This window comes from Ptychodera flava, chromosome 6, assembly GCF_041260155.1.
Source record: "Ptychodera flava strain L36383 chromosome 6, AS_Pfla_20210202, whole genome shotgun sequence".
Lineage (NCBI taxonomy): Eukaryota > Metazoa > Hemichordata > Enteropneusta > Ptychoderidae > Ptychodera > Ptychodera flava.
Window position 1 is genome coordinate 34705415 of NC_091933.1, and position 16060 is coordinate 34721474.

The 16060-nt window shown below is 38.1% G+C and overlaps 1 protein-coding gene across 1 annotated transcript; it reads left to right on the forward strand.

Annotated features, from left to right (window-relative positions):
- The first annotated feature begins 773 nt into the window (after positions 1 to 773).
- On the forward strand, positions 774 to 13389 carry LOC139135590 (monocarboxylate transporter 12-like). Its single transcript, XM_070703062.1, has 4 exons — positions 774 to 1254; positions 2222 to 2365; positions 3415 to 4731; positions 12858 to 13389. The coding sequence occupies exons 1-4, from the start codon at positions 1017 to 1019 to the stop codon at positions 13136 to 13138; spliced, it is 1980 nt and encodes a 659-aa protein (XP_070559163.1). The 5' UTR covers positions 774 to 1016; the 3' UTR covers positions 13139 to 13389.
- Positions 13390 to 16060: the final 2671 nt, after the last annotated feature.

A 16060-nucleotide genomic window follows, 5' to 3' on the forward strand; every position in this document is an offset into this window, starting at 1 on the left:
GGAAAAGAGAGTACCAAAGTGGACATAACTCAATAGCAGTACGAAGTATTCATTTGGAATCATTTCTTAAAACTTAGCGCAGAAATTGTTATGACACGAAGCTGGATGAATGTTTGTTGATCAACAATTAGGATATAAGAGAAATGTTGATACAACTGTGCACTGTGAATCACGATGCCCGGTCACGATGGCTCTCCGAGCGGGTCATTTCCCTGCCTGGGCTTTTTAGGATTACTTGAACGCTATTGAGGGCAGGGTCCTCGCTATGTATTACCCTATCTCAATAGACTTGTTGCAAGAGTAACAATATGACACAGGTTGCAAATGTACTCAGGGACCTTGTAAATATCCTTTTCATTCATTCAAATTATACGTCTGACGCACGCTAACACTCCTTGCTTTAATTGTTTAAATTTGGTTCGCTTTGTGCACATTTGAATGTCACTCCGGGTATATCCGACCCTTTACCTCTCAATAGCCACTTGCGCTGAAAACAACTTTAAAAATGAACTTTTTTTCAAGGACGGTGGGGATGACCGTGGTCTGGTGAGGACGCAAACATACGAGGCTGATGCGCCTTCCCATGAATTGACTTGCAACATGACACTCGTTGTCAAGTGACGCTTTCAGCTGTCACTGCGACATCTCTGTCCTTCTTTGTGCTTGCCCTGCGTGCATCTATACTCAGTGTTGTATCACTCAATGTGCTCACGCCACACAAACACAGCAGGCAGCAGGATGGGCGAATACCTGCTGTCGACAGATTGGCATTTACTTGTCGATCTGAATGGAACAGGGCGCCAACAGATAACCACAGTCTGAGATTTAACCTTGGATTAATTTCTAGTAATATTATGTATCGGTTGATGAGTGCACGGCGTCACAAATGTGCTATCACCATTGATCGGAATGACTACGTATACCTGTTGATCGAGCAATCAAACCTACTTCTTCACATTGACTGCTCGAGGCGACGCTATAGAGTGCATCCGTAAAGTATCATCAACAAGAACAGGATGGAAAACTTTATATCAATGGCAACTGTCACGGATAGAAAATATGATAAACAAATGCCTTCTGGAATAGTGTGGAAGTGGATGGTTTTACTGGGAAGCCACACATCCATTATGCTCTGTGCTGGATTGCCCCCGACAATGGGCGCCGTGATGACGGTCCTTCGAAAAGTATTTGACGAAAATGCTGTGGACACGTCCTGGGTTGTATCTCTGGCCATATCAATGGTCAGTTTTGGCGGTAAGTTGAAATTAGGCTTTTTTAAAAGTCTGGGCGGGTCTCACACCCATACCGAGCTTTAAAATTACTGTTGTTCGTTATACCAAATATAATAAAAAAGCTTGGAGATATTGCTGCATTCAAGGTGTTTTAGCGCACCCAAAACGTCATCGTATCGCTTGTATGTACGAGAATTATTTTAAGTTTCACACAGCACTGTTTCGAACTTTAGAAACTCTCCAAATTATGGCAAGGCGAACTAAATTTGTCTTACCATTAATTAACGCAACGAAATACACAAGCTTTATATGGTTTGTGAGAAACAATTTTTCAACCAAAATGACAAAAATGTCCATATTTCAGCGATCACAATCCGAACAAACCTATAAACAGGGTCATCCCTTGGGACATACATGTCAAATATCAAAGCTACCTGGCAGGCGGTTTAGAAGAAGAATGTTTTTAAAATTGTTTTGACCAAACATTACACCTTAAAAATACAAACGTGCACGAATTCAACCGCAACTACAGACCGAATTAACTCTTTCTATAGAATTATCAAAATATTTCGCACAGAAAAACAACGGTGCAATTGCGATTAGAAAGCGATCCGGTGTTTTGACTCGGTATGCGCATGGCGACATCTCGAATACGGTGTTAAGAGAGACAGTGATCAAAACCCGTTGGCTTTTCCCGTCACTGTTGTGTAACCATACCCATTTCTGGCACAGCTATTCTAGTCACTCCTCAGACCCTATACTGTTCCATGCTATCGTCCCACTTTCTCTGTTCTAGATCTCGTAGTCTATTTTCTCTTCTCCATCGCGGCCAATATCGTTTATCCTGTCGACTCCCAACCGTTTTTCTTCCATTTAACTTTCAATTTCACTAGTATCCTGCCATTTTATATCGGTTTTCATTTTTCATGCAGTCGAAGCCCCCTATATAAATCCATACAAAATATATTGATATTTTTTCTTAAATTCAGGACCACTATCTAGCGCTTTAAGTAACAAATATGGAGCTAGAAAGGTGGTGGCGTTTGGAGCTCTCCTGGGCACCATTGGTATGATACTCAGTTCCAATGCAACTAGTGTGTCGTTCCTCTACGTGAGCTATGGACTTGTCACAGGTAAGGAACTTTCAAGTAATAAAAAATGATGATTTATTTATCAGTATTCCTGTCTTTCACGTCAACTGCAGTTTGGGTTTCTTGTTCTACCCACCAAAAGCAGCTTGTCACCTCGGTTTGTATATGTTTAAATTGCATTGATATTGTTAGCTAAATATTGTTAAATTGTGAAAAATCATAAAAAATTACAGCTTTTGTTTGTGTTGACTTTGTTTCAACTTTCATAGCAAGGTATCGCGTTTATATGAAATACGCAAGTGAAATAGGCCTAATACATAGACATGAAACAACTTAGGTGACTCGACATGGATACCAAAATTTATGTGTGACTAAATAACATGATATTCCCAGTCAGGACTAGACTGCACAATTAAAAAGGTTTTCACTCCAGGTAACCGTAAGCTTTGTACACCTTTCTTCAGCTCACTAAGTGCGCTTTCTTGGTCTACTTACTGTTTTTTCCCGTAGCCGTTAGGTCGGCCTGGTTACACAGTCGTATTTCCAATGGAATTTATACCTTAACACGTATTCAATCGTCAACAATGTATGATGTTGCTTACAAAATAGAGGTGGGCTCCATTGATTAGCTGAATGGAGCAGACGAAGGGAATACGGACACCCACCTCCCCGACACCTGATCAGAACGCAAAGCATTTCGAAAAGTTGAGGTAGTACGCACCTCTAAAAGATTTGAACTTGTTCTAAAACTTTCCTCTGGGAGATTTGAAATCATTTCCTTTCAATATCAAGAATAAAAATCATGGGTCATTTGTACTGGGAAAACAATGAATTACCTAAAAATCGCCGATATTTGAAATTCAAAATGGCTGCCATCCTCTTGTTAACACTATGCGGAAAATTCGATTGAAAAAAAATATGACGGTTAACACTTTTGCTTACTCCACGACCTCCAAAATGAACCTCCGCAGGCGAAAAATCAAATTCTTTTGTAAACATTTGAGAGTCCGAATATCTACCACCCCATCCCACCCCACCCCCTCCAAGACTCATTCTACCTGATGATGGTATACCATTACTTGTGTTCACAGGTCTTGGCTATGGTTTAGCATTTACACCAAGTATTGGCGTCCTGGATGCGTATTTCAACGAGAGGTTCGTGCTGGCCAATGCCGTGGCATTCACTGGCACTAGTGCGGGACTGTTCGCATTTCCTCCCCTTCTTCACTTTCTACTGGAACGTTATGGTTGGAAAGGCACGTTCATGACTTTGTCGGCCTTGTCGGCCAATCTTTTCGTATCCGCTGCCATCTTTAGGCCAGTCAACTCAAAACCATCGAGAAAATCAAAACCGAGAAACATTTTCACCATTGCCTACGGTCTTTCTATACCGCCCACGCTGTTGAATATATCGCTTCCTACGAACTTGGACGTCACGTCTGAGACGGACATCACCCACTGCGTTGTGAGTCCAGCTGTGGTCGATCGCTTCAAATCCATCCTAAGTCGGGAACTGAGTGATCATTCAAGTGATGAAGACAGCGGGCACGTATCCAATGCGCCTCTGTCCAGAGAGACGTCGAATACAGAAAACACAGGTAGTCTTCAATACAGAAGTGAACCATCGCAAACCATTGAACTAACCGACGAAATCTGGACACCTACCGTAAATAAGGGCCTTTATGATGAGCGACCGATACCGTATCTGTACGACGGTAAGTTCTGTGATTTAATGCAGTGTACTGCTTCAGCGTCTATGAAAACAAATGAAAACGAAACCTGTATTAGGAGCATTACGTCACGCAGCAACTACGTCAGAAGAGTCAGCGAAGTGGCCGTAACGCAACAGGCTTGTGCCAACCAACTCAATGGACGACAACATTTTCGTAAAGTATCTGAATCTAGAGAAGCTGAGAGCGCAAAACGTGGATTTAAAATTTTGGATTTGTCCCTTTATCGGACTAAGCCATTGTTTGTTGGACTAACATTGAGTTTCTTCTTCGTCGGCATTGGGTATAATGCCTCATTAGTATATTTGGTAAGCAGGGCTATGGAATACGGAATATCACCTTCTGATGCCGCAGTTTTAGCTTCGGTTGTCGGTATATTCAACATCATCGGACAACTTGGGCATGCGTGGTTTGTACAGATGAAGTTTGTGACAGGATCGCAGGCCTATTACGGGTCCCTGGGTATCTGCGGTATCACGTCATTTCTAAGTGTATGGATGACGTCACACGTGACGTATGGTGTGTACTGTGCCATTCTTGGACTGTGCAGTGGTGTTTTCATGACTGTTATTGTTGTTGTCTGTAAGGAGTACGTTGGTGAGGAGAAATTGTCGGATGCCATAGGTTTAGCGCTTCCACCTTACGGCGTTGGGAGTCTCATTGGACCGCCACTCTCAGGTAATGCCAACAAAATATCAACAAATGACAAGCACAGCTGAGAAAGTAAACGCGATGGAGACTATGACTAAAAGAGTTGTTATCACAATCATATATGATTCCGAGCATAAATCTGTATTCAAAATGATTAGAACCCGTTTTTCGAGTTGTGTCATCTACCAATTAGTTTGGCTCATTTTTTTCACTATATCCGTTCTCTCTAAAAAAGATGAAGATATGTGTGTACTAAGCTTCCCCGTCAGCACATGGTATTATCTCAGAAAAAATTAAAGTCTGCCAGATTTTTTATGCTTTTGTATATGCTTTCGTATAATCAAATCTTGAATTTTGCGTTGCATTCATATTGTATGGTCTGAAGACATTTTTCCTCTGGGAAAATTTGAGAAGAGCAACAAAACACATCTATTTAACTAGTATGTTCTTAAAGTCGGGTCGGAAGGTAGGGTTCCCATGCACCCCATGGATGTATTTTTTTAACCTACATTTTTGTAATCCTTAGGGTCTATATTTAATGAATTTTGATGTTCCCAAAATCAAATCGTGTCCCATGGGGTTCATTTGGCGCCATCTTTGCCGCCATCTTTGCCGCCATCTTGGATTTCAACGATGGGGTAGGGGTCACGTATCTACCGCTCGACGGAAACAGAAACAATAAAATACTATAAACGTTACATTTTTAGAAAGCCAAGATCATGGCCTTTTCATTGATATATAACTTAATAGGGATCAATTAATATTCGAACGTCGATTAGACTTTATATCGGTCATTGGCCGTAAATCGTAAAATTTGCTAAATTTCACACCCAATAATTAAGTTCCCGTTCCTCCAAACAATTTTTCATAAAGTATTTATATATTTTTGGAAGAACTCAGTCCAATAAACAAGGAAAACAACATTAAAAGTATGTGTCTTGAGATTTAGTGGGTGTATGAGCTTGTTTTCTTATTACGCGGTATGCCACATATCCGTGTGTAACATAAGGGGTAGGGGTAATGTTTCCCTTTCTGTTTCGAATCATGAATGATGAAACCATATAAATGTTACATTTTTTGAAAGTGCTGCATCAGGCCTTTCTAAAAATATATAGATTTATGGGGAAAAGTTGCATAATTAAAAGTTACAAAGCTTAAACCTTTCGGTTTGTGTCGATTTTAAGTGATTTTTTAAGAACGAAATTACAACATATGGGGTAGGGGTAATGTTTCCCTTTCTGCCTCGAATCATGAATTACGAAACCATATAAATGTTACACTGTTTGAAAGCTCTGACATTGGCCTTTCCAAACATGTATAGTTTTATTGGGAAAAGTCCATATTTTAAAGTTACAAAGCTTATGCCTTTCAGTTTGTGTCAATTTTAAGTGATTTTTTAAGGACGAAATTACAACATATGGGGTAGGGGTAATGTTTCCCTTTCTCTCTCGAACCATGAATTACGAAACCATATAAATGTTATACTGTTTAAAAGCTCTGACATTGGCCTTTCCAAACATGTATAGTTTTGTTGGGAAAAGTCCATATTTTAAAGTTACAAAGCTTAAACCTTTCGGTTTGTGTCAATTTTAAGTCATTTTTAAACAAAATTTTAATATAAGGGGTAGGGGTAATGTTTCCCGTTCTGCCTTGAACAATGAATTATGAAACCATATAAATGTTATACCGTTTGAAAGCTCTGAAATTGGCCTTTCCAAACATGTATAGTTGTATTGGGAAAAGTCCATATTTTAAAGTTACAAAGCTTATGCCTTTCAGTTTGTGTTAATTTTAAGTGATTTTTTAAACAAAATTATAATATAAGGGGTAGGGTAATATTTCCCGTTCTGCCTTGAACCATGAATTATGAAACCATATAAATATTATACCGTTTGAAAGCTCTGAAATTGGCCTTTCCAAACATGTATAGTTTCATTGGAGAAAGTTGCATATTTGACAGTTACAAAGCTTAAGCCGTCCAGTTTGTGTCAATTTTAAGTGATTTTTTGAACAATATGCACAAAACAGTTAGTCTGTTGGCCAGGTATCGAAATCATCCCCTCTAAGGCATTTTACCCACTATGATTTTTTGTTAGCTAGTATTCTCAGCTGTCATAATCTGCTTATTTTCCATTATCTGATGGTGTGTGAGAGTGTAACGACTTGTTTGTGAAGGGCTGTCACGCCCTCCGTAGTAAAATAGGAATGGGTTAGGGGTAACATATTTACCGCTAGTCGGAAACAAAAACAAAAAAGTACCATAAACAATACATTCTTAGAAAGCCCAGATATAAGCTTTTTCCTTTTTTGATAATTATTCGACTTTAGATGGCGCCGATATTCCGTATGTGCATGGCGGTCAGCAGCTGAATCATTCACTTGACGAACGTTGATATGGCCTGAAACTTCGGTAAATTCATTCAAGCAAACTCTTGTTTGATTAAGTTGATAGTTTTCCTTTCTTTTTTATTTCGAGTATTTGCCATGGCATGACTGAAACGAACCTTGAAACGAAGGCTGTACGTATCTATATTAGTCCGAGCCTGAGCGTGATCTGAGAGCAAACAGATCCGCAGATAATGCGAACGATCGCAACCGTTACCAACAGACTCATTATGCAGAGCCATGCCCCAAAAACGCCCAACCATACTTGGCACTAATCATGATCCCAGTCCATTTCGAGCCGGGCTTTAAGGGAAGTGCAGTGGCCTTTGAAAGACCCTTTGGTTTGGTTTTGTACCGTAGTATAGGAAGAAAACCCGACCTGTCGTCGTTGCTGTGAATGTTTGTGTTGTTTTTAGCCTCTTTTTTCGCCTATTTGAAGAATCGTCTTTGCAGCCTTCCATCCTGCGTTCTGTGTAGCGAGTGTCTTCGATCGCTCTCTTAAGTTTGTGATGTACAACTGTCTTGAGTCTCGGTGCTTTATTGGGTGTAGAGGTAAATAGTTAGAGATCAGGGTGATAAATTGGTTGCCGCAGTGTCTTTCCAGGTGTTGCCACTTTTGAAGGAATTCAACACTCGGTATTTTGGCCTGGTAAGTATTCTTTAAGGTGTACCTGTAGGCTAAGTGGTACTGAATAGGGGGCACTTAGGTTTCAACACATTCGATACTCTTGGCTTTCGCTTATACCCCGTTGTATGAGTAACTGGGATCGGAAATGGGAAAGGCTTAATTAATATCCATCTTTGCTAATATTAATTCTCGTTTGGCTTACAAATGGCCACCTCTACTTGTTTCGGTGAAAATTTGACTTTCAATTGGACAAAACATTGAATATGACTTTCTTCTGTGTGTTATTTAGGCCTATGAAAAATATGAAAATTGCATTATATATTGTTGTCAAATATCTCAAATCTTAGATTGTAAGAGATAGGCTTAGGCTTCCCTGTAATCATACAAATGAGTTAAATGGGAATTTATTGGAGTAGATTACAGTAATCGAAGAGAATGGTTGACACTATAGAAAGACTTATCTCGGATTGCGGGGGACCTAACTATAAAAGAACAGCACAGATACTTGCCGGATGTATTGACTGTTCATCTATAGTACAGGCTAGTACAACATGGAATGTAAAACATACAAATCAAAGAAGTGGCAAATTTTCTCAACTTTTCACAAAGTTTATATTCCATCATTACTATCAGGATTAGGATTTTCCAAATCTATAAATAAGCTATTACTTGATTACACCTTGATTCAGCATGACCAACATTTTGCATTTGCCACGCAACCAGCCATGCCCGTCCCTTGGATCGCGAACAATGCCTTTAACGAAGCTTTTGAACGCTTTTTGTGAATTGTGTAAGAATGTCCTCTCTGTGGAGTATAATGTGTGAAGCCGTTGTCTAGCTCGCTTGACTCTGATGATTATGTTGACTTATTTTTTTCTCAGCTGCTGGTGGCTGATCTAGCTGGAAAGTTAGATCAATCTCGTCTCTCTGATTCGATCATGCTGGTGGGAATGGTATCTTCAAGCATTGACCCTAAAACGTCCGTTTGTAGGGTCTTTGCTTCAAAGACGTCAGGGTCTAACATTGGTTAAATGTCATCCATGATAAGAAACTAATGATAGATTCACTCACAAGGCATTTTAAACATTGAGGTGTCAATGGGAATATAAGCCTTTTTAGTCATTTTCTGAGGTTTGTCTCGCCTTCTTATTGCTTGGTGTAGAGAGTGTTTGTTCGCCTTCTGTTTACTATTTAGTTGCGTAATTTGAATGCGTTCTGTGACATTTGGCTTTTCGGGTTTTAGTTCCAGAATTATTTTGCTATTGAATTTTAGTACCTAGTCGAAAATGTAATCCTCATTGTGAGTATATAGTGTTCTGCGTTGTAAAATAATTTCGAAAAATTGGTTATGATCTCTTGTTTTCTGGTAAGGAAGGTAAAGTGTTGTCGATCCATCTTATCTTATTATGGAGAAGCTATATTGTGGATTAATGGTGATTGGTTTTCAGCGATAAAAGATTCTCTCGTATTCCCGTGTGGTATTAAAAATAACACTATTAATAGTGAGCTCTGATTTGCCCAGACGGTCACGTGACTGTGCATGTATTTACGATATACTGTAAAGTTGGCCATTCCTATCTCCAAAGTGGGTTTCTTTCACATTGTTTGTATTTTCATCACAAGTTTCAATATACTGATATAATATAGCGATAAACATCCCCTATAAGTTGGGTACACCACTCGAGCTCGGTTTTGACCATTTCACTCCTTATACACACGATTGAAGTTCGTGCGTATATGTTGTTTACCGGTCGAAACCGTGTGGTATCCTTTCAAAGTGGTGCTTTATTGCTTATATATCTCTCGCGATACAATTAAAGAAAAGGGATTGATTGTTGCTGCTGTCATATCAACTTTGCATGGCGACTATGACATCCAATTTAGTGTTTGTGGGTTTGGAATATATAATTTTTGACATATTATAGCTGTTAACTTTCTTTCCCTAATTTGAGTTATTGAAATGAGTAAAACGTCTTTTATTAACCACCATTGTAGCTTTTTAGTGCTATTCAATGCCTATAGAGTATTTTTCTATGTTCCTTTTAACAAGTAAATGTCAGTAAAGTAACACAAACTTTTGAGTTTAGGCATTGTCACTGCATAATTTTTGAGTTTACCCCATCAAGCCATATCTTGTTGGAAAAACAACTGCGTTAGTGTTTCAGAGATATGATATTTATGTGGCTTCCTTATTCGCTGCGTTTGGTAGGAGAGGAAACATTACCCATACCCCTATCCCTTAAATGTATATTATAGAGGGATGTACGGCATACCATATATTAGGTAAACAATCGACGCACCCCATAAGTCCCAAGAAGATACACTCTTTTAATGTTTTTTACTTCTCTATTGCATTAAGTTCTTTCAAATGATATATAATACCTCGTAAAAATTGTTTGGAGGAACATGAACTTAATTATTGGGTTTGAAATTAAGCAAATTTTACAATTTACATTTCATGTCCGATATAAAATCTAATCAATTTTTGAATATCGATTTATCCCCATTTAGTTGTATACCAATGGTAAGGATATTATCTGGGCTTTCTAAGAATGTATTGTTTATGGTACTTTTTTGTTTTTGTTTCCGACTAGCGGTAAATATGTTACCCCTAACCCATTCCTATTTTACTACTGAGGGCGTGACAGCCCTTCACAAACAAGTCGTTACACTCTCACACACCATCAGTTAAATGGAAAATAAGCAGATTATGACAGCTGAGAATACTAGCTAACAAAAAAATCATAGTGGGTAAAATGCCTTAGAGGGGATGATTTCGATACCTGGCCAACAGACTAACTGTTTTGTGCATATTGTTCAAAAAATCACTTAAAATTGACACAAACTGGACGGCTTAAGCTTTGTAACTTTCAAATATGCAACTTTCTCCAATGAAACTATACATGTTTGGAAAGGCCAATTTCAGAGCTTTCAAACGGTATAATATTTATATGGTTTCATAATTCATGGTTCAAGGCAGAACGGGAAACATTACCCCTACCCCTTATATTATAATTTTGTTTAAAAAATCACCTAAAATTGACACAAACTGAAAGGCATAAGCTTTGTAACTTTAAAATATGGACTTTTCCTGATAAGACTATACATATTTGGAAAGGCCCATTTCAGAGCTTTCAAACAGTATAACATTTATATGGTTTCATAATTCATAATTCGAGGCAGAAAGGGAAACATTACCCCTACCCTATATGTTGTAATTTCGTTCTTAAAATGACTTAAAATTGACACAAACTGAAAGGTTTAAGCTTTGTAACTTTAAAATATGGACTTTTCCCAATAAACTATACATGATTGGAAAGTGCCAATGTCAGAGCTTTCAAACAGTATTACATTTATATGGTTTCATAATTCATGGTTCGAGACAGAAAGGGAAACATTACCCCTACCCAATATGTTGTAATTTCGTTCTTAAAAAATCACTTAAAATTGACACAAACTGAAAGGCATAAGCTTTGTAACTTTAAAATATGGACTTTTCCTAATAAAAATATACATGATTGGAAAGGCCCATTTCAGAGCTTTCAAACAGTATAACATTTATATGGTTTCATAATTCATAATTCGAGGCAGAAAGGGAAACATTACCCCTATCCCATATGTTGTAATTTCGTTCTTACAAATGACTTAAAATTGACACAAACTGAAAGGTTTAAGCTTTGTAACTTTAAAATATGGACTTTTCCCACTAAAACTATACATGTTTGGAAAGGCCAATGTCAGAGCTTTCAAACAGTATTTCATTTATATGGTTTCATAATTCATGATCCGAGGCAGAAAGGGAAACATTACCCCTACCCAATATGTTGTAATTTCGTTCTTAAAAAATCACTTAAAATTGACACAAGCTGAAAGGCATAAGCTTTGTAAGTTTAAAATATGGACTTTTCCCAATAAAACTATACATGATTTGAAAGGCCAATGTCAGAGCTTTCAAACAGTGTAACATTTATATGGTTTCGTAATTCATGATTCGAGACAGAAAGGGAAACATTACCCCTACCCCATATGTTGTAATTTCGTTCTTAAAAAATCACTTAAAATCGACACAAACCGAAAGGTTTAAGCTTTGTAACTTTTAATTATGCAACTTTTCCCCATAAATCTATATATTTTTAGAAAGGTCTGATGCAGCACTTTCAAAAAATGTAACATTTATATGGTTTTATCATTCATGATTCGAAACAGAATGGGAAACATTACCCCTACCCCTTATGTTACACACGGATATGTGGCATACCGCGTAATAAGAAAACAAGCTCATGCACCCACTAAATCTCAAGACACATACTTTTAATGTTGTTTTTCTTGTTTATTGGACTGAGTTCTTCCAAAAAATATATAAATACCTTATGAAAAATTGTTTGGAGGAACGGGAACTTAATTATTGGGTGTGAAATTTAGCAAATTTTACGATTTACGGCCAATGGCCGATATAAAGTCTAATCGACGTTCGAATATAAATTAATCCCTATTAAGTTATATATCAATGAAAAGGCCATGATCTTGGCTTTCTAAAAATGTAACGTTTATAGTATTTTATTGTTTCTGTTTCCGTCGAGCGGTAGATACGTGACCCCTACCCCATCGTTGAAATCCAAGATGGCGGCCAAGATGGCGGCAAAGATGGCGCCAAATGAACCCCATGGGACACGATTTGATTTTGGGAACATCAAAATTCATTAAATATAGACCCTAAGGATTACAAAAATGTAGGTTAAAAAAATACATCCATGGGGTGCATGGGAACCCTACCTTCCGACTAGACTAACTAGTATGTTCTTAAATTCATGTTAACTTTACATTTCACTGTAATTGCACCCTCTTTGTTCAGTGCCATTGAGCATTTGTATCGGCTTTCGGTGCACTGCAATGTGACTGACTTCTGGGATGTGTCGAAAATTACAACCGCTCTTCTTGATCTTGCCTTCCTTGTGTATAACACTTTCCGCGTCTGACTTACAGGTGCTCTAATGTCACAAAACTATCACCAGCGATTATGCTGGGACAACGAATGGAGCTATATATGGAAAGATCATTGGATAATCGGCGTTTCTAAAATTGAAACGTTTCGGATTTTTCCGAGCCCGATTAATTAATAATTAATTAATTATTTTTACAGGGTGGTTGTTTGACAGTTTTGGAAGTCACGACGGGCCAAACTACCTGTGCTCAGCCACCTTTCTGATGGCCTCTATGTGTGTCCTTATGGAACTGTTTACTTGTCGCTCCGCGTGCCATAGTCGTGGCAATGATCCGTCAGAGGAACAAAACGCCAACACAGAGATTGAGTCAACGAATTACATCGATAAGGAAGACGGAGATAAGGACAAGGAGGCGGATTTCATTTATGTAAACTCTGCATATCTAAACGATCAAAATATGCAAGAAACAGAACTGTAATGGAGTTTACTTGAAACAAAACCGATCCGAAAATTGCATTCTTTCAAGATTCCTATTTTACTTTTTACTTTGTTAGGCTTACCGCGTTTGTGTTCTAAGACACTGAATTCCTGAACGAGAAAACGCGTGACTTGGCTATGAAAGAACGCTTCTGGTGTCACCTTCCATCCAGCGCTTTGAATCCAAAAGGAATCACTTCTGATGGATGATGACTCTATGAAATCCAGTTCGATTTTCGAGATATGTACCGGGGAAGAAAGCAAAATTTAGATAGTTTCTTACTTGTTACCGTGAGTCATTGAGGAGGACTGTGTATTGCCTCTACAACAACTAACTCGCCATGAAGCGAGTGACAAATTTATATATAGTCTCATGTATTGTGAAGGATGTTATCCTTGCCCTTACAACGACTAACTTGCCAAGAAGTGAATGAACTATCGCAGTGCTTATTTGAATATCTGGCCTATCATGTCGTGTTACTGTCCTCCAGTAAGGCTCTATTCCACGCCCCACCCTCTTACTTTGATATTGATTCGTCTGATTTGCACCAATTTAGGATGTCCATATTGAGAGTCGATACCACACAAACTTTCAACGAAAATTGGGTTTATTCACAAAATAAGTCTCATATATCCCACATATTTGTATTCATTTTATTTTGGAAATGCTTCGTTGTTTTATTGGACATATTTCCAGTGTTCTATTGTTATTCAGTCTTTTAGAGAACGCTTATGCAAATTTCAATATGATGAAATTTGGAGCCTACATTACCCTTCAGAAATAGAATGTACAACAACAACAACAGCAACGGCGACATCAACAACAACAACAAAAACAACACAACATCGACATCAACAATTAAATTATTATTCTTTATCTTATTGAGAAAAAAACTCCAGTTTTGTTTATGTTTACTGTTGAATTTGTCCTAACTTGCAAACGTGTCACGTAATGTTGAACTTGTAATTTGTGGTAAGAGAAATTTGCGGAAGAAGTAGACTTGTCTGAAATCTCCAGGTTATATCACGGATGAGACTGTAATGTTAATAAAGTGAGGTGATAAATTTCATGGAAATCTGCGCGCGAGTCGAGCTGATCGAATTAACACAGGCGAGCGACGCACGGCCAAGAAAATTGAGACATGTACAGGTGAGCGCTAACGAAGAAGGAAATGGAGAAAAAAGAAACCTGTTTGTAAATATAGCTGGCCAAAAAGATGGATTCAGTTCAGTATTGTTTTTGATATGTAAACAAGGACTAAACGATAGCCCTGAGGCATTAGCCTCACCTCTGTTCACATTGTCGTCATCAAACAAATCACATCGTGTCTGAACCTATTTCTAAAAATGTCAGTATATTTGGTGGTATGGATAAATGGCACCTACGAAATATCATGGCACAATTATTTGCGACCAAGTCAGCTAACGCTGTATCTCAGCAAGACACGGGAGTTTAAAATCTATGTCAAATATGAATTGAAAAACGATACGATGTGATCATCATGATGATTTGGGGCCAAAACGAAGCTGTTACGATGTTGTGGTTTTGCAATGGGCAATTCTTTGTGCGTTTTGAAAACGCATGAAAAGTCAAAGGCATGACGCTGTAAGCTCTTCCTGTGATATAGAGCCTAGCCGGATGACCTCAGACGCAGCTCTGCTGCTGACAGTATCACTGATTTTATAAAGAGATGTTCTCAGTGGAATGGCATAAGTAAGGGCAAGGACGGTTGTAGGAAGATGGAGGGCGTTATCACACATGAGGGGCCGCCAGGACTGCACATCCTTCTTCAAAATTCACGAACTTGCAAAGGCATATTGCAAATAAAAACGCAAGACGATTTTAGAAACTTCGAACTTGTAAGGTAGCATCAATACTTCTCAATTTTCAAAAGTTCACTATGAATCACGTCCGTTTCAAAACTTTAAGTCATTGCCAGTTTCTAAAGTGACATAGAATCAAACTTCAGAAATTAAAAAGGTGCGTCTGGAAAATTACGTTGTTCAAAAGCAGGAAATTAACAAGTGCACTTCAGATATTTCATATTGTATGTTTTATATTTCCTCACAGGCGGCTTAATCAAATTCGGCCATTGGTAGCTAGAGGAGAGAGTATAACGCATACGCAAGGCAAATGATGCAAGAACTTACACACAGTTAGAACGGTCGTCCCAATCTCTTGATCTCATAGTTATAGTTATTGTGTGCATGGATCTAGTTTATTTGCTTAAAAGCAATCCCCTTTTTATTTACTCGAAAAGTTTTCGGGCTTCTGAATTGTTTTAATTTAATTTTTTATCAAAGATAAAATAGGCCTATTAAGGTGATGTCAATTTAAACCGCGGCGCCTTCATTAAAATCGCACGAGTAAAATGTAAAACCAAATCAATAAACAAGGACGAATGACTGACTGACCAGTCCATTTGTGGGATTCAGGTATGGGTACGTTTTGGGTACGTTTCACGACCTTTGAACAATATGAGAACCTAATAGGTAAAAAAATAAAGACAAATTGTTTAAAAGTTTCAATCGATAGTTATATGTAATTGTTACTGTTTTTCTCATATATTGCAAAATACTATTGACAAAAATTATGAATATTATGAAAATAAATTATAATCGATGTTTGGACGTCACTTTACCAACCTCCCAATGCCCTCAGCCTTTCTTCTGGTTGAGTTCCCTCTTATATTTAGATTGTGTAAAGATCTCAAAAACATGAAATTTTCTCTATAAAGTTTTATTTGGTAAGTGAATGATCCCAACACCTCAGTGTTTCTTTGTAAGAGTTATCTCATAAGAGTTTCTAAGGTCAGTGTTTGGAACAAAGACTTCTGCTTCAACACTGCAAAATGTTGTCTGTCAGTAGTAGCAGACGCATGTAGCGCCCTCTTTGGCGAATAGGCGGCTAATATTTGGGGTC